Source organism: Arvicanthis niloticus, chromosome 1, assembly GCF_011762505.2.
Source record: "Arvicanthis niloticus isolate mArvNil1 chromosome 1, mArvNil1.pat.X, whole genome shotgun sequence".
Lineage (NCBI taxonomy): Eukaryota > Metazoa > Chordata > Mammalia > Rodentia > Muridae > Arvicanthis > Arvicanthis niloticus.
The window spans coordinates 153,632,272-153,656,932 of record NC_047658.1 but is presented as its reverse complement, the minus strand read 5'-3'; the positions used below and the strand labels follow the sequence as shown (position 1 = coordinate 153,656,932).

The window sequence follows — 24,661 nt, the reverse complement described above, 5'->3', positions numbered from 1 at the left end:
CACACACATTCAAAATTTAAAAATAATTACAAATACTTTTTTAGAAAGTAAAAAAAAAAGAAGTAAAAGTACCCTGGTGAGTGCCTCCAGCCCCCGGCCTCTCTGGTCCCATCCCTAATGAAGCCTGCACTGTCTCTCTCTATAGGACGCAGAGAGAAGCACTGACCCACCCACAGGGCCTTGGTACTCACCACCAGCAGAGCCACCCAGGGGCCCAGAACCGCAGGTGCTAAGCAGGGAGTCAGAGAGGCGGCTGCCCAGGGCACTGGGCGAGGTTGGAGTGGAAGCAGGTGAGCAGGGGAGAGACGGGCCACCCCGTTCAGCCATGATGGTGGAGCCTGAGAAAGGGGATGGGCCACACTGCCATTAGCCTAAAGGAGAAAGCTTCAGTCTCTGTCCCCCATAGAGAGCTCCCACATCTGCAAAGCGGACAGTCACAGGCTGGGGCAGGACCCCACAAGCTGGTTCGACCCCTACCCATGCTCTGTGCCCACCTATAGGTCTGGAGGTAGCATCATGTTCTATATCACTCTCAATTTCCAAACCAACTTCTACCACCTTCTAGGTACCTTTGCCTTCAGAGAATGGAGTCTCCCCCTCAATCCCCCCGCCCCCCATGTCCATGCCTCCTACCTCAGTCTGTCAGAGTCCTGCCTTCTCTACCTCAGTGCCTTGGAACCACCCACCTTCTCTACACAGGAGCCCTGGTCCATACATTCTGGTCCTGCAACCTTGCCTTCTCTCTCCCCCTCCTTCTTCCATCTTCCTCCCACCGTCCTTCCTGGAGATTCATAGTACATGTATGAGACTGGGGACAGAGCCTTTGCCCTCAAAGAGCTGACTGCTCTTGAGGCTGTCCTCAAACATAGTCTCTGGGGAATTAGGGCTCCCCTGATCCCCACATGCCCAGCCACATAGCCTGAAGTACTTCCTCTTCTTGGCCTGAGAACCCAGCTCTGTTTCTCTAGCAGAACCATGAGCTCGCTGAGAACAAGTCACTTCCCTGTGACTTTCCCATGGGCCCTAAAAGAATGTTCCACACACAAGCGGGTGCACTGTTAGTTGGAACTCATGTCACAGTGTTGTCATTTCTAAGAATGATCAACGAATGTCCCTAGGGTGGATCTCTCCTCTCTCCCCCTCCACACTAGAGAATAGACTCGGGTTTGCCTTGTGTTAGGGAAGCAACCAATCACTGACCAATGTCCCAATACCTTATTTAACTTTTTAAAGATAGGATCTCACAGCCAGGCAGTGGTGGTGTGTGCCTTTTATACCAGGACTCAGGAGGCAGAGGTAGGCAGATCTATGAGTATGAGCCAGCCTGATCTACAGAGTGAGTTCCAGGACAGCCAGGGCTATAACAGAGAAACCTTGTCTTAAAAAAACCAAGGGGGTAAGAGACGAGAGATAGGATCTTACTAAGTGGCCTAGGCTGGCTTTGAACTTGCTCTGCAGCTTAGGCAAACCTTAAATTTTTCTGGTCCTCCTCCCTCAGCCTCCTCAAATAGCTTGGATTGCGTGCTCAGCTCATAGAGTTTCTCTTACTACATTAATATTTTAAGTCAGTTACTGTCTTTTCAGAAATGCATACCAAGTTACTTTTCTTTCTCTACTGCGTTGGCTAGCACTTTCAGAACATGGTCTATAAAGCAAGCCTGACATGGTTGTCTTTAGTGAAAGTAGTTTCTACCAGTAAATTCAAAGAGCTATAGATTTGTACACATAGATAAAGGAAACAACCCTTATTCATCAGCTCGCAGCGAACTTTCACAATGCCAGGCCTTTACTGTAAAGGGAACAATGAACCTTCATATGCTGGTCCTGACTAGTTTTCCCCTGAGGGTCAGTCAGGATTCCCCAAAACCATTTTGCTGGCTGACAGACATGCCCAATTCTCCAAACAGCCCGGGACGAGAGATAGGATCTTACTATCTCTTGATAAGATGCCTGTAAGATGTAAGATGCCTGGCTGTGAGATCCTATCTTTAAAGCTACTTAGCTATTAATAGACACTGGGTTCTGGGTGGTTCTTGACATCCACCTTGACCCACTTAGCACTTGGGACAGAAAAAGTCTTGGGTTTTGTTTTGTTTTAATTCTTTCTTGGTCCGGTCTCGTAAACACCCTTAGATGGCAGAAACCTTACTGGCAAAGCTATTATTAGGTGGTGCTGTTGCAGGAGTGTGCCTCGCCTCTGAAACACAGTGAGGGCAGCCAGTCTCTCTAGCTTCAGCTCAGATGTGCGTGCACATGTGTGTGTGTGCACGTGCACACACATGCACATGTGCATGCGAGTATGTGCCCATGTGTATATGCATGTGTGTGTGCACACGTGTGTTTGTGTGTGTGTGCACATGTGCATGCATGTGTGTCCATATGTGTACGAGTGTGTGCACATGTGTGTGCAGGTGTGTTTGTGTGTGTGAGTGTGTGCACATGTGCATGCATGTGTGTCCATGCATGTATGAATGTGTGCACATGTGTGTGCACGTATGTGTTCTCATGTGTTTATGTGTACATGTGTGTACGTGTGTGCCTCCCAATCTAGTTTCATTTTTATCCCACCCAGAATTCTTACCCTAGACTGACTCTTAGCATCCGTTCATCTAACCTGATTTCCTCTCCTTCAGTTCTTTCCAAAACTGTTCTATCTGCTTCTTGCTGTCTCTTCATCTGGTCTCTCCAGAGCTGGAAGTCTGCACTGATCTTCATCTCATTTCACAAGTCCCACCCGCCCAGTCTCAACCATGCCACTAACAAGCACAAGCACGGGACTACCCGACCTCTCCTGAAGCCTCCTGGGCTGAGCCACGGAGCTGAGAGGCCCAAAGCTCTCCAACCTTGGCTAAGGAGACTTACTTTAAATAACAATATAAATCAGCTGGACATGGTGGTCTGATACCTTTAATCCCAACACTCTGGAGGCAGAATTGGATCTCTGTAAATTCAAGGCCAGCCTGGTCTACAGAATGAGTTCTGGGGCAGCCAGGGCTATGTAGAGAGATCTTGTCTCAGATAGATAGATAGATAGATAGATAGATAGATAGATAGATAGATAGATAGATAGATAGATAGATAGATAGATATTGTCAGAAAGAAAGAAAGAAAGAAAGAAAGAAAGAAAGAAAGAAAGAAAGAAAGCAAACAACGACAAAATCAGAGGTCCGAATCTATCCTACAGCTACAGAATTAGGATCTCTGGAAGCAGGATTCAAAGATCTGCACTTTACACTTAGACCAGTGAGAGATGCCCAGCAAGGTAAACCCACCCTGGCTATGTCTGGCATCATGGCGAGGGCTGGCTTCCCATGCAGAGGGTGACAAAAGGCAAACTGAGAATGGAGCGTGTACAGATACACATCTCGGACATGGCATAAACCAATGTGACCAATCCTCACACTCCTGCAATCCCCGCCCCCTTGCTAGGTTTGCCAATCAAACCCCACCTTCCCTTTGGTTGCCTTCTACTCAGGTGCTTGGTCACAGTAAGGGATACCTATCCTATAGAACAAGCCACGGATGTGGCTTAATGCAAAGCCCATATCCTCTAATCCTTTCAAACTGCCTCTTCCTGAAAAGGTCTGAACCACTGCAATCTCATTCCCAAAGGCCACCTGCTCAGGTAGTCCCCTACTCTGATGCAAGTAATTGCCCAAGACGACACTAATACGGTGTTTGGGGTGTTTGTTTGTTTTTCTGTTTCTGAAACAGAGCTTGCTATGAAGCTCTGGCGGACTTGAAAATCAATATGCAGACCAAGTTAGCCTCGAACTTGCAGAGATGCTCCTGCCTCTGCTTCCAAAATGCTGTGATTACAGATATACACCACTACAACCAGCACACCTGATTTTCATTTAAAAAGCCACATCCCTGAGGAAACTAAGTCTCAGAAAGTTCACGGCTCACCCCCTTTTAACAAAACCTCTGGGGTGTAAGGCTCTGGCCAATTTGTGTGTCTTCTGTGTTCTTCTGAGTTCATCGCTCTCTTCCCCAGCCATCCGTGGACCAAATGCTTCTGCCCCGCCCAGAACTCACCTAAGCCTAGAAAGAGCATCATGAACTGGGGGATGGCACCCGGCACTTACCGAGGATGCGGACCTGCGTGATGGCGCCGTGCAGGCTGAAGAGCATCCAGAGAGGCTGCGAGGCGTCCACGCACAGCTGCATGCCGGCTGCCGCGCCGTTGTGACTCAGGTGCAGCTCTCCGTCTGCGTTGACCACCAGGCCCAGGATGTCGCCGCTGTGCAGAGGCCCGGGCACGCGACACACCGCCCAGAACTCCTTGCGGTCCACCAGGGCCTCGGGGCTGAAGGGCAGGTCGGCGGGCCGCAGCGTGCCAGGGTCACACGTGGTGACCCCGAAGGACAGCGCGCCCGCTCGCGCAGCGCCGGAGCGCGTGACCTTGATGAAGATGGTCTCGGCCACGTGCACTGGCCGGCTGGTGAAGACGAGCGCGCGCTCGTCGCGCCCGTGCTCCAGGCGCGCCACCGTCTGCTCGTCCAGGATGCGGACGTGCGCGCCGGCGCGCAGCGCGTGGAAGCGCAGGTCGCCGTCGAGCTGCGCGGGCAGCGCGCGGCTGTGCTGGGAGTTGAGCGAGTTCTGCGGGATCGGGCAGCCGGCGGGCGGGGCTCCGTCGTCGCCGTCGGTTCCCGGCACGTTGAGGTCGCACAGGCTCACCGACAGGCGCGCCTCGTCCGCCTCGCACCGCAGCGACGGCCGCCGCAGCGCGGTGAAGGAGCGCGGCCGTAGGCAGTCGGGCAGCACCAGCTCGCTGTCTGCGGCGGGAGAGGGCGAGAGACAGGGCGACCGTCACCGTCCCACAGCGGTCGCTCAACCACTAAAGATGCTACTGCTCAGGTGCAAAGGAAGCGAAGGGGGTGCGGGATTCAACCCTCTAGACAAAAGCATGTGGTTGGAAGACACCAACTTGAAGGGCATCTAACTGCTTCAAAGTGCTCCCTGACTGACAAGTGCTTTCTCCTTACTGCCTCCGGTAACCCTGCAGAACATGTAGAACTTTATAACCTATTGAAAGGGATGTTTTATTTTTCTGAAAGTCTCCTGTCCTGGACTAGCCTAGAACTCAGTGTGTGCCACGGTACCTGCGAAGATTTACAGACAAAGAATTTTGTTGTTAGCAGTGGGTTGATTTCCTCTATCTCCAGCTCCTCTCTGCACGAAAGAAAAGGGTTTCCTAAATTCTAACCCCTAGGACTTCCCTACTTCATGCCTAAGTAGAATGAAGTGGCTCTATGTGCGCGCGCATGTGTGCACATGCACGAGGGGGCCAAAGGTCAACCTACGGTGGTGTTTCTCAGGCACTATCCACCTTTTTGTTGTTCTTTGAGAAGGTTTCTTTCTGGCCTGAAACTGGCCAAGGAGGCTGGCTAGCTCGAAAACTTCAGGTATCCTCCTGTCTCAGTGAATATCTCCAGTAGTGGGATTATAAACACACCCCTACATCCTGCCTTTAGAAGACAACAAACTCGCTGGACAGATGGCTCAGTAGTTAAGAACACTGTCTGCTCTTCCTGAGGTCCTGAGTTCAGTTCCCAGGAACCACATGGTGGCTCACAATCACCTGTAATGAGATCCGATGCCCTCTTCTGGTGTGTCTGAAGACAGTGTACTCACATATATACAATATTTTTAAAAATAATAAAAATAAAAAGATAGCAAACTCAGATCCTCATGGCTTCTGCCCACCTAGCTGTGTCCCCAATCCTCGAAGTGGCTTTCAGACAATAACCATTTGTCACAGACACGGCTGATCACTCTAGGAGGCCAGAAAGAACACCTGTCTCCCAGTTTCTTCACAGAAAGCCAATACTTACCTCTGAGGTTATCTTTGCCACACAAAGACATTACGGTAGAAGGAAGTTAAATAAATCCAAGAAACAGAGCCTTCTGGCAGCCCCTCACTGAGCACCAGCCCTGCCTCACTAGTCCAGACAACTAAATCCAGACTGAGGTTTGAAGAAGATACACCCCAGCAAAAAGGAAAACACGGCTCTGCCGGTTAGCCCACAGCCCGGAGAAAAAGCATTGTCCATATTTGGGTTGTAGCATAACAGGTTCTTTTACATGTAGTTTTGGTTTCTTCAGTGCAAAGGTTGCGTTCTATACTATTATAAACACCAATAATGTTTACGCTTTCGTGGGTGATAGGCCATTTTGAAAATGTGATCGCTTTGACCCATCTCCTTAGAACACAGTCACTAGTCTGTGGATGACATTGGGGCATCCGTGGAGTTGTATTAAGTCCGCCTGTGGGCATGGACTTGCTCAAACCCCTGCCACATACATTTTCTTTGGAATAACATTTTTTTTTCACTTACTGTGCCCTGAACACTTCATGCCTCCAGCTGTTTCCAGCCATGTTCTTTCAATAGGTATTGCCATCCCTGCTCTATGGACCTGTAACTTAGTGACAGTAATGCCATGTGCTGTGGACGACCCCTGCATTAGGTATCCTTAAAGCAGCCCATGGGGGCCATCCCACTGTAGACGCAGATCTGGGATGTTGGGTGTCAGCATCCTCCAATGCCACACTCATTTCTGATGGACCCCTTTTTGCAGAGTCAGTGTCCCTAAATCTGACTGGCATCACTATAAGCCACGCCATGACCTATGCTTTCCCAAGTGTCCAAGTCTTCCAGCCAACCCTGGGAGACTAAGCCAGCAAGAAGAGCAGAGGCCATGATCGGCCTTCCACAGAAGGTAGAAGAGACTAAAGCTTCTGTGTTCTGTTCCCCTCCCCCTGCCCATTCTAGAAGCCCTGTTATCTGGACTCAGGAAGGTCAGGTGCCACCCTTCCTCTAAGTCTCAGGCTGCTCCAAAAGTCTCCTGGGGCCTGGCTGGCTGGGGTTACCCTGCATTGCGTTGACGAGGAGGGAACCAACCGGAAAACTCGATTATTCCAGGGAATTGACTCTGACAAGAATGGCCATGGCTTGGAGGCTGGGGACTGCAGAGGCAGAGGTGAGGGGAAGCCTTGGACAGGAAGAAAAAGGAGGTCAGTGGGGGGAGAGAATGGCGGGGAGGCCCAGGGCCCTGCCTGGCCCCTAAGGGATTCCAGTACTGGGCCTTTGGGAACTCTAAGGAGTTGGGAGAAGAGAGGAGAGGGGGACATCAAGGAGGAAAGGAATCAGTTGTTCAGAGATGCCCAGCCATGGCCTATGGGAAGGATCTCACGCGGGCTGCCCCATACTCTGTGGACTGTGTGTTCAGAGACCAAGAGCTGGGCAGGCTGTGGGGTAGTTCACAGTAGCACAAGTCAAACTTGTGGACATTGCTTGCAAAAGTTGCTCAGGAAGCAAAAAAAGGACTTGGCCTCTGAAGGGTTGTTCTCTGAGGGGTTGTTCTCTGAGGGGTTGGCCTCTGAGGGGTTGGCCTCTGAGGGGTTGGTCTCTGAGGGGTTGGCCTCTGAGGGGTTGGCCTCTGAAGGGTTGTTCTCTGAGGGGTTGGCCTCTGAGGGGTTGGCCTCTGAGGGGTCGGCCTCTGAGGGGTTGTTCTCTGAGGGGTTGTTCTCTGAGGGGTTGTTCTCTGAGGGGTTGTTCTCTGAGGGGTTGGCCTCTGAGGGGTGTTCTCTGAGGGGTTGTTCTCTGAGGGGTTGGCCTCTGAGGGGTTGTTCTCTGAGGGGTTGGCCTCTGAGGGGTTGTTCTCTGAGGGGTTGGCCTCTGAGGGGTTGTTCTCTGAGGGGTTGGCCTCTGAGGGGTTGTTCTCTGAAGGGTTGGCCTCTGAGGGGTTGGCCTCTGAGGGGTTGGTCTCTGAAGGGTTGGCCTCTGAGGGGTTGGCCTCTGAGGGGTTGGCCTCTGAGGGGGTGGTCTGTCTTAAACTGAACTCCTCATCTCTGTATCTAAGTCACCACACCAGAGCTCTGAGCCTGTGTTGAAGACGCCTCTCCCTCCATCTTGATGATTACGCACATACCTTCCCACCACTTAGAGGGTGAATGGACCCAGCCAGTACTCCAGATGTGCTCTGAGAAGCTCAGGGTACAGGGCATTCAAAGACATGTCCATTCTACTTCAAACAATACCACCAACTGAAGAGTATTTTGGGTATCAATTGGTTGGGTTTTATAACCAAATCCATATACTGGTAAGCAGTGTGCTGATGGGAATCGAGTTGTGTGTGGTGAATTTGAAGTCCTCAGCCTGGGTTCAGATCTTGACTTTGCCATTGCTTTATCAGCTGCATGGCCTTGGGCACAGCGTAACCTCACGAGTCCCTTTTGCTTCAGCTGTGACACACGTCTGAATTATATAAAGCCGGATTTTGAGGCTCACCTTGGAAGGACCCCGCAGGGATGTGATATAAGGCCCACTGGGCACTTGGTAAAGTCCCTGGCACACATGATCATATGTTACATACAAGCCACTGTTTCCATGTTACCATGGGCTCTAGGGCACTTCAGACCAGGTGTTAAATGTTCTACTTGGTACTTAGCCGGTAGCCTGGGAGGATCCCAAGGTGTTCTCTTGGGTTTAGGGGCTGGACACCCATCACCAAGCTGGCTCACTCAGGCTGGGTGCTCTGTGTCTCAAGTTGCAGCTATTTGTAAGCAACCTCACTGAAGCATGCGATGGTATGCCTACAGAATGGAGGCACATGCCTGCCTCAACAAGTTCTGACAGGCCAAGGCAAGCAGAGCCCTTGTTGCCCAGACAACTTCAGATATTAGCATTTAAGGCTGGGGGTGTGGTCGGTGGTAAAGCACATGCCCTCGCATGCACAAGGCTCTGGGCTCAACCCCACAAACACACACACACACACACACACACACACACACACGCCCACCACACAAATATATTTGCTCATGCTGTCTGTAGACACACAGGTCACAGTGGGCACCCAGGAAATACTCTTTGAAATTACTGACTGAGAACCCAGGTGAAGCAGCTAACATGTGGAGGGTTACGGAGAAGGAATGAGAGTGAATGGAAAGACAGACAGACAGACAGACAGACAGCGCTAGGAAGTGGTCTTATTGAAAATGTTGCTGAGCTGGGAGCTGAGGCCCAGGAGCAGCTGGGAGTGGCTAGACCCAGCCTAAGAATGTCTTCTCCCCTTCCTCTCCAGCACCCAGCAGGAGCAGCTGTGGGCAGCCAGCGGGCTCCAAATAACCGTCCTAGCGGCGGGTCAGCTGTGCAAGGCCCCGAAATAGTTGCAACTTGAGACACAGAGCGCCTACCGCATGGCGAAGGCAAAGGGCCCCTGAGTGAGCTAGCATGGCGATGGGGCACAGCTGTGTCCAGCCCCCAAACCCAAGAGAACTCCTTGGGACTCTACCAGGACACAGGTAACCTGGAACCACCAGCCATGGCATAGCCCCACATTTGGAAACAACACATTATGTAATCAGTGCTGGAGACACGCTGCTCCTCGGGAGGGGTTAGCGATGGAGGCAGATGTGGCACAAGACCTTGAAAGGAGCTGTTTAGCTATTGTGCCTCATGTCCCTTTGGTGCCTGGCAATGGTTCTGGTCCAGAGCAGCAATAACCAGGCCCTGCAAGGTTCTGTATTGTATTGACCCATAGGCAGAAGACAAGCCAGGACCTTCCTGGGAATCGGCAGACAGCTAGTTTAAGCTTAGAGAAGGAAGAATCCAAATGGGACATGGTCACAGTAATCTTAGCATCTCAGATTAAATAAGAGCTCAAAGAAAGGGAGGAGGGCAGGAGACTAGGCAACCTGCATATCCCGGCCAGCTTCCCACTCAGCCTTGCCCATGATGGCCCTGGGAACAGGAAGTCACCACCTCAAAAATCTTCCTAGCCCCCATCTCTATTTAATTCTGTAACTCTATTCATTCTGTTAATTCTCAAAAAGTAACTCTCCTTGGGCAGGACCCATAGCTCAATTGGTAGGGTGCTTACCTAGAATGCAAATTCTGCGTTTGATATTCAGAACCTAACTAGCCAGACACAGTGGTGCACTCTTGTAATCCGAGTACTCCAGATTACTTCTGAGGCAGGAGCATCAGAAGTCCAAGGTCAAGCTCAAGGTCATCCATCTTAAAGTACATGATGAATCTGAAGTCAGCCTGGGCTACAGGAAACCGTCTTGAAAAAAAGAAAAGCTTTTCTGGTTTGGATTTTTGTGTGGCAGATCACACCTCAGGGGGGCTCCTTGGAGTCTCTTTTTTGGGATAAGTGTTACCTTGAATAAAGCTCTCCAACTCTGACTGAGGTACTCATCCTCTGTTTCGGAGAGGGTCAGGGAAGGACTCGCCTCAGCAGCAGGGCAGGCAGCTGGTGAAAGGCATGTGAGGTGTAATTGCAGGCAAGTTCATGGACGTCAACCCGAGCCAGGCCACGGGGAACGTTGGCTGGTGACAAGAGCCACGGGCCAGCTCTCACTCAGAGGCCTGGGACACATAGCCCAGGGACACATAGCACAGGGACACATAGCACAGGGTGACTGAGGCAGGGTTTTGACACTGCCATGGAGGCCTCTTTTGAAGCTGGGCCACCACCAGCCCAGACTCCCGTTTGTTTGGCTTCTCACATCCGCAGCACTGGGTAATCTTTAACCACGGGGCTGCAGCAGCCGGCCCCTGTTTGGAAGGTGCTGCCAGCACATTTACTGTCTCCATAAACAGCCTGCTGGTCTGCGTCTGACCCAGGCAGGGGAAGGAGCCATGGAGGCTCAGATGGACTGCTGGGCAGTGCTCTGAAAACCAGACTGGCCTCTACCCTCTCCTCTATAACTCAGCTATGGGCCTCCCAGAAAAAGCAAACATGATTTCTGAGGCCCCTGAGGGAAGTATGGACTGTTTCAGAATCACTCAAAGTCAGACTCCTTGGTCGAATCACGAGCAACAGAGGCTCCTAGAGTCATTTAGTCTCATAGCTCTCAAACTTTTGTGGCTTTGTTTTGTTGTTGTTTTTTTGTTGTTTTGTTGTTTGTGTGTGTGTTTGTGTGTGTGTTTGTGTGTGTGTTTGTGTGTGTGTTTGTGTGTGTGTTTGTGTGTGTGTTTGTGTGTGTGTGTGTGGTTGAATTAGGTTTTACGTTCTTAGTTTTTGAGACAGGATTTTTGTATCTCAGGATGGCCTGGAACTCACAGCAATCCACTTGCATCAGCCTTCCAATGGCTAGGAGGGCAGGTGTGAACGGGGACACCCACCTCAGTGGTTTGTTTTTTAAGGCAGGGATATCTTGGTTCCAGTGGTACACTCTGGTTGAAGTCTGGCAGGTAGGCCCCATGACCCTGTCTCCTCATGGCTTTTCACTATCTTAGAAATGTCCTGGAGAGCCCCAGGGTTCTAAAGAACTCCACTGGAGACCAGCAGATCTTATCCCAGGAAACTTAGATTGTGAGGCTTTCTTTCATCTAAAAGACCAGCATGGAGTTCTCTATTTGGTGATGGTGATAGGTAAATGGGCAAACTGGGTATTCTTTTTTAAGCTAAAGATAAAACCATTTCTCGCATCCTAAACACTTTCCTGTATCTGTGAGCCTCTGCAGATACCTGCAGGCTAAGTGGGGCATGTATAATTATGCCCAAGGAATCCAGAGTCCAAGGCAAGAGATGCTGGGAATTACCCACAGCTCTCAAGCCACCGGGTCAAGTCTTAATTTGGTGGCTCTCTCCTGCTTCTGAAATGAGGGCCTGATCCCCAGTTGTAGAGGACCCAGCTCCTCCCTTCCCTCAGGTTCCACTATGATCCTCCCGCCCTTCAGGTCTTATTACCAAGGCCCCTAGAACTACATCTGGAGGCAGTGACACATTAGGTAGAAGTGTGGCATTGCCTTTTCTGTAGGTGATGGACAGTCCTGGTTTGACAGTCTCATGGATGTGACCTCATGCTACCCAGGCTTGTCTACTTTGGGACAGGAGAGCCAGATGAAGCCCTTGAGAATCTGTGAAGAACACAGGCAGGTCTACCTGCCCTCATTGCTGTCAGATACCCTGGGATCCCCCTACCTCTTTCTCGGACTAATACCTCTGGAACTCTGGTAGCCTCCTCTGCCCAACATCCTTTCTTCCTTGAGCTCCAGACATAACAGGTCCTCAGTGACCACCTGGAGGTGGCCATTCAGACTTAAGAGGGAGCACACAACTAGAGAAGCTGGAAGGCAATGCCACCTAGGCCCCTGGTTCAGACAAGCCCCTACTACCCGAGACCCTTAGGCCTCTCAGCAAAACACATACAGCACCTTCCCCTGCACAGAGAGAGTGCATGCCACCTTAGAAGGCATGACAATGCACCATGCAAACCACTTAGACTTGCATGTGCCCCATATGTTCAGGGAAAGATACATCATCCTACACAAGTGGAGGGAGAGTCCAGGTGGAGGAGGGGAGGGTTTGGTGCCCAGACCTTGACACAGTTGGCAAGATTTGTGGTGAGAAGAAGAAGAAAAGTCTGGAGGAATCTCTGAAGAAGGAACAGTAAGATTTGGGGATAGAACATTGGACTTGAAATAGGTTCTCCTGTAGCCCAGGCTAGCCTTAAATTCAATATATATATATATATCTGAGTATGATTTCATCTTCCTGCCTAGGCTTCCCATGTGTGTATACTGCCTCACTTAGAATTGAAGAATTTTTGGGGGGCGGGGAGGGGGGGAGAGAGAGAGAGAGAGAGAGAGAGAGAGAGAGAGAGAGAGACCCTCATCAGCATAGCATTCCCAGTACTCTACACTATCCTGAAACCAGCACAGGCTCCTTGAACTACAGCTAGCCTTTTGAACCCAGCAGCTAAGGCTGGACATAAACATTGGTTTATCCAGGGAAGCAGCAAGTCCCCCCAGATGGCAGTGCAGCCCTCAGCTATGGACAGCACACCTGGGACACAATGCAGCCCCTGGGCCTCATCTCTGGAGGCTGAGGAGTCTCTCGGTGCGGGGCTGCAAAGTTGGACCACTACCCTGGATAAGCAGCCTCTAAGGATCTGGCCCAATGCCATGCCATCCAGTCTCCACCCAGTCCTGGAAATATGCTTCGGGAAGAGGAGTAGGAGGAACTGAACTCTTGTAAGCCTGCACTTCCAGCCTCTTACATTGGCCACTGCCACTCCTATGTGGCACCAGGTCTGCTCGCACCAACCTCATGTCCAGACTGGCTCCCCACCTCAGTGTGGGCCTGGCCCTCCTCCTCTGTCAGCCACAGTTTCTGTTAAATAACAGCACAGGGACCACAAGGCCATTTAATTTGAAGCTCTCTTTCCATGTGCCCTGTTGTACACAACTCCCGTGGTCACACATAGCCTGCTGCCTTTCTTCTTCATGCCCCTCCCAGGACGGGCTCCCCTGTTGGTTCGTTCCCCACTCTGTGCCAGAGTAACCCATTCATGACTAAACTGTTCTTCTACAACTCCATTCTTTTAACCCGAGCTTGTTTTCCCACGGAAGTCTTCTGGGATTATTGCTAGTGGCATCCTACAGTTGTAGGCTCTGGGTCACACTTAATTGTGGAATCAGAGTTGGGCCACTTTGCACCTGTGATACGGCACGACCCTTGGTGTAAAAGTCCTCCAGGTTAGGAGATTAGTTTTCAATTCTCCTCTTGGTTTCTTTCCTCTGCAGAGAGCCCAGGCCGTGAGGCACAGCGTGCTCTCCAGGAAACTTTGAGAGTGGAGTCTGAGCTCACCAGCCTTTTGAAAGATCACAGATGCTCGTTCCAAGTCTTTCCCCCCTTTAGAAGATACAAAGGCTCATACAGTCCAGGCTGGTCTTGAACTCACACTCTTCCTGCCTCAGCCTCCTAAGCGCTGAGATTACAGGCCTGTGTTCCACACCAAGCTAGCATTTCTAAGAGAAACAAGGAGATCACAGGAAACTAGGATAGGAGTTTGTCTGTTCTTGTATTAATCACCCCATAAAACTTGTGTTTATTTGGCTGCTGGCAGGCCCTTCTTCCTGGAGGTAGGAGGCTGTTATTCTTGGAGATACCATCCTAGGTCTGGGCCAGGGCACCCGCAGGAAAGGGTGAGCTACTGAGCTCCAGCACATAAGGAAGTGGCCTGGAGACAGCCTGATGATTGTGTTTGGGCTGCAGCGGAGGAGGGTGAGACCCCAGCTCTAAACTGTCCACTTCTTCAGGGACACGGCCATTCACCCAGGGGCAGGCTCAAATACCTAATGGATACATGCATGCCTACTACACGCACAGTGTACCAGGTACTCGGATACACCTGTACTCTGAAGACCAGACAGGTAAGGTGTAGAGTCCCCACACAGAAGCTGGAAGGGACAAGGTCAAGCCTGGAGGATATTCCTAAAGGTTGCACAACCTCTGGGGAATACTCATCCCAGGAAAGATCGGCCCATCTTCAGAACCACCAAGAAAGGAAACAAATGGTTCTTAAAAGGAGAGTTAGCTGGTGGGGGCGGGGCAATGGAAGATTCAGAAATGTTGGGCGTAGTGGCCCAGGCCTAGAATGCCAGGACTTGGTAAGAGTGAAGTCAGGGCCACCTTAGAGGCCTTGACTTCATTCCTACCCTCTCTTGCTATCCACGCCACCCACCTCCCTCCCATTTCTACCCCTCCCGCCTCCGTCTCTCCTGTTTTATACATCCACACAAATCAATTTAGGAGGGGCAAAAAGAAGAGCTATTTTAATCTGCTAATTGACTTTAGGGGCCATAATCCCCGTTTGAAAATGCCAGGAATCATGATGATTTACGGGCAGGACAGCAATCACAGGCTTCGGCCTTATCGAGTATGCAGAGCCGCCTGCGGGGAGATCCAAGGGCGAGCGAACCAGTTGGAGCAAACCCATGTATAGTCACAGAAAGGGTGTGGGTCAGGCTGGATTGGACAGCCTGGGCTCCAGTGCCAGCACGAGGCCCTGCTGCTGATTCATCTCCAGCTTCCATCCCCACCTATCCCCCAGCGCCCTGAGGATCGAAGGTCCACGCCACTAGGCACGCTCTTCCCTGTCCCACAGTCTCCTGGAAGGAACATGTCCGTCCAGCTTGAGCCTCCTCTTTCAAGAAGCCACAGACCTGAACCTCCCTTGACATCCTGCCTCCCATTTTTTTTGTTTAAACCTGCTGAAGGGCCACGGAAAAGGCACCGCTTTATCGTGGAACTCCCTGTTCAGACCCAGCTCGGCCACGTCCTTACATGGGCAGGCCAGGCCTTCCTCAAACCTCAGTCTTCTCCCTGCCAAATGGGGATAAAAACACTCTTCTAGGCCTGCCGAGAGGCTAAGTGAGCTAATGACAGAAGCGGCTGGGTAGATGAAAGAGATTCTATGACCACAGAGGTTAGCAATTCACCACCCTCCCAGGTTGTATACTGACTGAGTCCCGGTGTCTCCTTTGCCTTCCTAACTGTCCAGTGAGCCTGGGACTGTCCGAGGGTAGGGCTGGTCTCCTTTAGCCCCACCCACCCAGCCCCACCCACCTGTTCTTTTCTTCAGCTAACAAGTCCCAGGCCTCCCCCCACCTTCAGCATGTCTCCACTCTCCCCTCCCATCCTGTAACCTTTCTCCAGAAAGGCTTACAAGGTTGGCTGAGATAGTTTCCTCCACCTTCCCAATGCTGCAACCTTTGAATACACTTCTTCATGTTGTGGTGACCCCCAACAGTAAAATAATTTTCATTGTTACTCTATAACTGATTTTGCTACTGTTACGAACTGTAACGTAAATATGTGTCTTCTGATGGCCTTAGGCCACCCCTGTGAAACGGTTGTTCAACATCCTCCCGCCCCAAAAGAGGCTGTGGACCCACAGGTTGAGAACCACTGCTCTCAAGAGAGCTAGCAGTGTAAGAGCTGGGTCCCTTCCTCAAAGGAACGCCTGTCCTGTGGGGACACAGACACAAGGCTCCCCGAGACTTCAGAGGATAGAAAAGAAAATTCTACCCAGAGGCCTCAGGGAGGAGGCAGCTTCCAAGCTGGGCCTTCAGGCCAGAGTGGACAGTGAGGAAAAGCACTCTTGGACCTGGTGGGATAGGCTTGTACTCTCAGCCACATAGAAGGCTGAGGCAGGAGAATGGCAAGTTCACAGGCAGCCTGGGCAACCCAGTGAGACTCTGTCTCAAAATGAAGAGAACAGATCTGCTGCTTGGTGGGGGAGGAGGAGTACTCTTTGCTTAGGGAAGACCAAGAGTATTGCTTGCTCCTCCTACACCCTCACTCAGCAAGATTTTCTCAAGAGCAGGAAGTCACTCACTCTCTGCCTCCCACCATGTGGCAGGGACCTGGGTAAGACACGGGACTCCCAGACATTTTTCCAAGCAGATGGTTGAGTCTGGACTGGGTTGAGTGGGCTGGGGCTCACACTTAAGCTTTGTAATTCTATTGTCTTACAGTGTGAGACCCAGGGGGCACCAGGACGGCAGAAAGGGACTCATGTGAGTTGAGTTAAGCATTGTCTTCCCCAGGACAGGTAGGGGTGACTGACAGCCGCTTCAGCACAGTTCTTACTGCCCTACAGTACAGATGGGCCTCCTACCTGGTTGCAAGCACCCTCATGCTAGACCAGGATCCAGCCTGATCTGTCTCTCTGACTAAGGCACGTGATTTCTGGCTCAAGTGTCCCCTGTACATACAGGAAGTTGGGGAGGCCTCCCAGCCAGTCCGGATACCCTTCTTCGGTAGCTGCCACCAGGAATAGCTCATTTGGGCTCTCAATATGTCAGCATAAATGCAGGCACACTTTTACTGACTTGAAAAACAGAAAGTTCCCAAACTGCTAGTTAATAAAAACAGCCTCCTGAGGTTTGGAACTTAACTCGCAGGCCTCTGGCAGTTACGCAGGCCTGTGCTTTTACTTTCAGGGTCCTGTCTTATGCAAGGGAAAGCATTCCAAAAGCATTCATGACTTCCAGGCTTAGAAGTCAGAAAGGAAAACAGAAACCAGGTTTGAACCCCCTTTATGGCATTTCTCTCTGCAAGGGACAGGAAGTGGAGGTGGGGACAGAAGCAGCAAGTGTCCAGCTAGACATAGCTTTAATACCTAGGACAGTGCCAGCTAACTTTATTCGGCCTCTTTAACTCTTCCCATGGCCCATTTTCCAGATGAGGAAGTTGAGGCTTGATCAGGCTCTGCCTGTATGTAGGATTGACATGCCTGCAAACACACACTTGAATATATAGGTACACATAGATCAAGCTGGGAAGACAGGCTGGGTTAAACTCTCACCTCCATTACTAGCTCACTGGCAATCACCCTACGCCATCAGATTTTCTGAGGCCCTTGGCAGTCCTGGACAATTCCATGGCTGGTAAGTCCGCCCCTTGCTGCTCAGATTCCCATTTTCTAATGTTCCCATGGTAGGTCCTATAGGCTGTTTGTCCTTTCCCCCTGAGGGGTCTGAGCCTCCCGGTGCCTCCTGCTTCCCTCTCTCATCCCCTTAAATCCCCTGCAGAAAGCTCTTGGTTAAGCATGAAGCCCGGGTGTCAGAGGAACTATAGGCCAGCGCTAGGGCTTAGTTAAGGGCTGGGCAGACCAAGTAAGCAGAGCTGGCTTCACCACTCATCCACGAAGGACTTAACATCTTTGAATGTGAGTCTCCTCCAATAGAGTCCCAGGGTTGCTATGAGACATGCCTAGGCTTCCGTTGACAACAGTTACTGAGAGCAATGAACAAGGCTGCCATTTGTGGTGGGTGAAAGTTGCTCTCATCTCAGAGAGCACCCGAGGGAGGGCTTGTGTGGGTTATAATCTCACTAAGCCTCACTTGCCAAAGCTGTGGCCAGGAACAGCATGCTGCAGTTCATGGGAAAGCTGTTCCTGGGCCCCTAACTTTATGGGTGCCACCGACAGCCACCATGACTCATGGGATGAAGGTCCCAGCACCTGCAACTAATGGAGCAGAGGGAAGCCACTCACCTAGCAGCTGGACACCCCGCGTGAGGCCGTAGACGTCCACCAGGGCCCAGAGTGGGTCCACTGTTCGGACCCCACTGAAGAAAAGCATAGCGGCTGACTCATTGATCCGGTAGAAGACGCGGCCCTTCTTGTCCACCCAGAAGGCAATGATGTTGCCCTCGTTGGCAAACTCCTCAGGCAACGCTTTGGCCCAGAAGCCACTCTGAGACACCAGGTCAGGGCAGGCGTACTTGGGCAGTGAGTCGGGGTGGATGCGGGAAGGGTCCTTGCTGGTGAAGCCAAGTCGCAGGGCCCCACTCCAACAGCATTGCTTCTTGGTGATCTGGCCATAGGGAGTGAGGAGCCTCAGCCTCCTTGGTCAGATGACCGAGGGGGAAGGGGCGGGCTCTCTATGGATCACCCTCAGCTAACACTCGGGAGTGTCTTATAGCCAGAAAACTCACTATGTGGCTCATTCCCGCCCACCACCCAGCCCAGGGGGCCTTCTTATAGGTTGGCGAAGGCCACGCCCACTGACTCTTGCTACCCAGGAAGGCTGGGAAAAGAGAAAGATTGAGAGACAGGCAAGAAGGAGAGGGGGCAGGCTGGTAGCGGAACAGCAGACCGTGGCAGTAAAGAGGTCAAAGGCAGGGGTCCGGGGGTGCCCACCTTCAACCTGACTTGCTCGTAGATGAGCACTGGACGGTTACTGAAGGTGATGGCGTTGCAGAAGCTGGCCTGCCGCTTGACGGCCTTGTGGTTGAGGTCCATGAGGATCTGGGAGCCCTTAGTGTGGGGGTGGAAGAGCAGCGGCGTGGCCGGGAGCCCCCCACCTGACAGCGCAGGCGGGCAATGCTTCTGCTTGTGATGGCATCGGTGAGAGGGGACCGGGAAGGAGCCCCCGATGGAGTCTGCAAAGGAACAGGCCATAGTGTCAGAAGACTTAATAGGACCAAGAGCCAGATCGGTGTGGGGTGGGGCTCCTGGGGGAGGGTCCAGGGAAAAAACTGGGACCACCCACTGCTCAGCATTTACACCTTTACCAGTTCAGCCAGCTGTGACAACCAGCCTTCCAGTCACTGTCCACTTTGTCCCCAGCCACTGCCACCAAGTGGTTCTCAATGTGTGGGTCATGACCCCTTTGGAGGTGGCATATCAGATATCCTGCATATCAGACATTTACATTACGTTTCGTGACCATATTGGTTCCCTCTTCCCACTATCGCCCATGGTGGCCTGTCACCATTTGCTGCCACTCCCAGACTTCCTTTTTCATTCATTCACTTATTCATACTCATTCATGACCTATGAAATAGTAAGTTCTGTCCTTGGTACTGGAACTGCAAACAAACAAACAAAACATCCATGGTTCCTGTCCTGAAGCCAGCAGTCCTTCCCAGGACACAGACATGGATGGAGATTGCCATACTAAATGGCACACAGCAACCACCGCCCCAAGAACCACCAGGAGGCTCGCCTCTCCAGAAGGCTTCTGGAGGAGGAGCACTGGAACTCAGCTGGTGATGCCAGGCAATGGTGGACTTGTGACCATAAAGGTGATGTCAGCCTCAGTATCAAGGACATAATGTCTGTCCCTCAAGGTTATCCTTATGTGCCACAGGCTCCATTGCTGCTTAACCCTGCCCATACCAGTAGCACTGGGGACACCAGACAAAGGCGTGGGCAGGACAGGCTTGGAGGAGGGGCAAGCACTTTACAGATGTGCAGCTGGCAGTGGCCTGAAGACATAGAAACAAGCAAGACCACGGGACAAGGTGTCTGGTGGCTTCTCTACCACTCCTTGGCTAGGCAGCACTTCTGTCATTGGGACACTGGTCGGCCTGTGCCTCAGGATTCGCATCTGGGTGGCATCCGTTTGTGGGCTGCTGCCCTAAGGATGCCCTTCCTTCCCCAGCTCAGTCTTACAGAAAATGGAGCCTGCCCTTCCAGTCACCTTAAGCAAATAGCCATGGAGGACAGCAGGGCAGGAGGAGGTGGAGGGGATGCCTCCACCTATGGCAGGCTTCTGGGGTGTTTCAGATTTTGGCCTTCATGAGACAGAACTTAATAATGCATGAGACAGGGCTAGCAGCAGGTCTGCACAGACCCCCTCCTCTCTCTCAGCACAGGAGGGGGAAGACAGACATGGAGAAGAGAAGATTGGACAGCCCTGGAGGCCCGGGAGGCCAAGCCTGTCAGGACACTTGCTTTGGTTTATGTCACTTTGCATCTCTGCTCCCTTCTCTTGAGGGCCCCAGACACCAGGCTCCACAGCCTAGCACCAGCTGTGACCCTTGGGCACACTCCTCTGGGTTTCGCTAGAGCATATTCTTGTGTGCCAGGCCCGAGGAGCAAAGAGTGTATGTGTCGGGGAGGGGAGGGAACTAGCATGAGAAAGGGATGCTTTGCTCTCTCCAGGAAGACAAGATGTTCTAGAACTGCCCAAAGGTACAAGGACCCTGTCAGACCAGGACATACAACATCCTCTGGCCTACACACACACACACACACACACACACACACACACACACACACACACACAAGCATATCCCTCCAGGAGCATGCATGGAGCTCTCAGCCCTCAATTGCTGTTGGGATGTAACCAGAACAAGGTGAAAACAGGTTGGCAGTCTGTCTGAGAAGTCACATGCCACGAAACATTCACACTTCAGCCTGTCCCCCTGTGAGGTGAGAACACAGCCATGATCTGCACACAGTATATAGAGGCTTGATTCGTGGTCACCCCCAAGTCACCGAAACATGCTTCTGGGAAAAGTGGAAAAGCCAGCACAAAAGGTCCCCTGCTATGTGACTGCACCTCGGTGACATTGGACAGGCAAAGGTTGGGCCGTCAGAGTTTGGGGTTGAGGGAAGAGGCTTGGCCACATAGGAGCCTGAACGAAGTTCTCATGTTGATGGAAACATTCTCTAAATAATGGCGGTGGTCACAGAACTTACACAGCTGTTACATGGTCACAGAACTTACACACACACACACACACACAAACACACACGAGTGCGGCAGGTCTTCTGATAGTGACAGTAACAGGAAGAAATATTGAAACTTCTGGCCACCAAGGCACCCCCATCACTTGGCCCCAGGAATGGCTCCTAAGGATTTAGACCACCTCATAGGAGGTCCCCAAGCCAAGATAGGTTGACATTCTGACCTTAACCACAAGTCCCCTTCCAACTAGTAAAGTGAAATGGGTGCTATTCCTGTCCCAGGGGGTGGAGACAAGGCCACTCTGGCAGCTTCAGTGCTAGGGAGTGTGAGGTCTTAACCTCTTCTGTTTATATTATGGTTCCAAGACTATCAGGACAGACACTGGGCGACTCCCAGACTCTCCTCTCAAGTTGCTGTGTGTGATCGACACACAGAGCCACTCCTTTGGTTAAGGGGCCAGGGCTACCACATAGAGGCACCTATGGGCTATACTTTGAATAACGGTACCCTCAGAGGGCTAAAGTGAAGAGCCTGACCAGAGTGGCTGCCACTCTCTCTGTCACATCTGACATGAATATCCACTGGGGGGAGGGGAGAGAAAACACATTGAGAATTATTGTGTGCACAGCTCTGGAGCTGAGGACTCAGAGTGGGCAGGCAGCCTGGAGGTGGCTCCCTTCCATCACTTTGATGGTCAGTATGACACTGGAGGGTCCCTGTTCTGTAGATAAGTGAGATAGCGTCAGACTGTCAGGCAAAGCTAAGACTTGACTGTGCTCTTCCAACATGTGTCCAGGGTGCTTTAGACTTTGGAGTCAATACTAGAACTCGTCCCCCATGCTCTGAGATGGCAGGTGGAAAGGAAACAGGGTTCACTGGGGAGGCACCTGCATCCCAGCTAAGGTGTGGCTTGTGGTGGGCCTGAGGACTTTACAGCTAAGCAAGCAGGACCCCCATCCTGCCACCAGCTCCCAGCACCTGTCCAAGGTAGGACCCATTAGTGACACATTTACAAGCTTATGGGGACCTTGATGAGGACCCCAGGTGATGCTGATGCTGATGAGTGAGGCCTCCCCAGCTTCCTGGGGCACACAAGTTGTCAACACAGGCTCGACCCTGAGCAAGCTCCAGCTCATATCCCTACTGCTCACAGGGTCCCAGGAGAGGTAGGTACACACACACACACACACACACACGCACACGCACACGCACATGCACACGCACATGCACACACACATATACACACACACATACATACACACAGACACAGACAGACACACACATATACAGACACACACACACACACATATACAGACACACACAGAGACACACACACAACCTCTGTGGTAATGATCCCATGACTTCCACCAAGCTCTACCCAGAATTACCGTGGAGTCAAATGGCAGAGCTGCCAAGGAGCAGGCAGTGTTTGGGAGGAAACACTAGCCATGATGCAAAGCCCAACCCCTGTGCCACACACTGGGCAGTGTCCTGACTTTTCCCTCAATGCCACCTTGACACAGACCCTCAGAAGTTAAGTTACACTTGCGGTCTCTCAGGCAGAGTGCAGAGATCCCAGATCTGAGCTCAATCCTGGCTGTCTCCAAGCCAGGCACTCTGCCCTATGTGTGGAAAGTGTGTAAAGGAGCCTCCACTTTCCCATCTGTAAAGTGGGGTCACCATAGGGCTTCAAGGGATCAAACAAGACGGCAGAGGGACAACTCCATGGTCACTGTCGTATGATCATTGCAAGGGGCACCACCCAGTGCCTTCCCACCTCCACGACCTCTGCTCCAGTGGGTCCTCCTGCCCACACCCCTTCTTTCTCAGCCTCGCCTGAGCTTCTGCAAACCCCACCAGTCTTTCAAGGCCAGCTGAATCCCATCATTCTTGAGACTGCCTCTTTCTGAACTTAGACCCTGAATACAGGTGCTGGCCTTATTTTCAACTCCTACAAAAACTGACTAACTTTCTGGGGGAGTGGAGGTGGGTAGAGCAAAATCTATGAACACTGGAAACAGGAAGCCTTCAGTTCAAACCTTAACCAGGCTGGAAATTGCTGTGTGACTTCAGGCAAGTTGTTTTACCACTCTGTACCTTGAGTTCTTTATAAAAAGATGCTCTTGGGGCTGGAGAGATGGCTCAGAGATTGAGAATGTTTACTTTTCTTGCAGAGGACCTGAGTTTGGTTTCAGTACCCACTTTAGGTGACCCCCAACCTACAACCTCAGCCTCAGCAGGCACCTGCATTTGTGTGTACATACCCCCACAAAGAGAGACACCCATATATGTAATTTAAAATAAAAATAAATCTTTAAGGGGGCTGGAGAGATGGCTCAGCGGTTAACAGCACAAGCTGCTCTTCCAGAGGACCCAGGTTCAATTCCCAGCACCCACATGGCAGCTCACAACTGTAACTCCAGTTTCCAGGAGCTTTAACACCCCCACAGACACACATGCAAGCAAAACACCAATGCACATAAAATAAAAATAAACAAATCGTTTTTAAAATTATATATATAAATCTTTACCAAGAAGAAGGAAGAAGAGGAGGAAAAGGAAGGGAAGGAGGAGGAAGGAGGTGATGAAGATGAAGAATAAGATGATGGTGGTGGTGGTGGTGGTGGTGGTGGTGGTGATGGTGATGATGGTGGTGATGGTGATGGTGATGATGGTGGTGATGGTGTTGGTGTTGATGGTGGTGTTGATGGTGGTGATGGTGTTGGTGGTGATGGTGATGGTGATGATGGTGGTGATGGTGGTGATGGTGGTGGTGATGGTGGTAGTGATGGTGATGATGGTGGTGATAGTGTTGGTGGTGATGGTGGTGATGGTGTTGGTGTTGGTGGTGTTGGTGGTGATGGTGTTGGTGGTGATGGTGGTGATGGTGGTGATGGTGGTGGTGATGGTGGTGATGGTGGTGGTGGTGTTGATGGTGTTGATGGTGGTGGTGATGGTGGTGATGGTGGTGATGGTGGTGGTGATGGTGGTGATGGTGGTGGTGATGGTGGTGATGGTGGTGATGGTGGTGGTGATGGTGGTGGTGGTGGTGGTGATGGTGGTGATGGTGGTGGTGATGGTGGTGATGGTGGTGGTGGTGATGGTGGTGATGATGTTGGTGTTGATGGTGGTGATGGTGGTGGTGGTGATGGTGGTGATGATGTTGGTGTTGATGGTGGTGATGGTGGTGGTGGTGATGGTGGTGATGGTGGTGGTGTTGATGGTGGTGATGGTGTTGATGGTGGTGGTGATGGTGTTGATGGTGGTGGTGGTGATGGCAGTGGATCATCCTGGCCTTGATTACTTCACCCAGCTGAGGACCAGGAGAACACATTCATTCAAAACAGTTTTTCCACATTTTAACACCTGAGTCCAGCATAAGGTTTGGTTTGATTTAAAATAAAACTGACAATTGTGATAGGAAGTGTTCATTTATTTTATCTGCAAAGACCAAACTCCACGGCCTTACTTTCTCCCAGATACACCGCTCGCCTTAGGCTGCAGTGAACAATGGCCCCTCTCAGACAGGCTTGTACTCCTTCTCTGAATGGGGCTTCCTCTGCAGGGAGAAAGGGGCCAGGAGGCAGGAGACCAGGACGATGGAGATGACTGTGTAGCTGGGCAGAAGCACAGTGGTTTCCCTGAAGCTTCTTTCCCTAAGTGCTCACCTCCAGGAGCGGGTCCTCCTCCCTCATCCTGAAGACTTTTAGGTCTTTCAGAAGCCTCTTTGGGGCCCTCCTATGGGTTTCTGGGGACTCATGTATCCCAAGCTGAGTGTCCCTCACCACATAGGACTTTGAAACCCTGGGTCATCCATGACCCATGTCACACAGTGCTCTCCCTCAGCAATTCTGCATCCAGTGTTTCTGGACATACACATCTTTGCAAAAGCTGAGAAAAGCCCCTCAGATGACTCCGCCTTCTGCAGAGCCACT

General features: G+C 51.5%; 1 protein-coding gene across 2 annotated transcripts in view; it reads right to left on the bottom strand.

Annotated features, from left to right (window-relative positions):
• Neurl1 (neuralized E3 ubiquitin protein ligase 1) overlaps nt 1-24,661 on the bottom strand; it is a 78,367-nt gene that overhangs the window by 2,634 nt on the left and 51,072 nt on the right. For both annotated transcript variants that reach the window (XM_034508426.2, XM_034508435.2), the window contains exons 2-5: nt 18,449-18,690; nt 17,801-18,122; nt 4,089-4,778; nt 192-338 (exon numbers count right to left, since the gene is read on the bottom strand). In XM_034508426.2, coding sequence (XP_034364317.1) covers nt 192-338; nt 4,089-4,778; nt 17,801-18,122; nt 18,449-18,690 — 1,401 coding nt within the window. The remainder of the gene's footprint in view (nt 1-191; nt 339-4,088; nt 4,779-17,800; nt 18,123-18,448; nt 18,691-24,661) is intronic.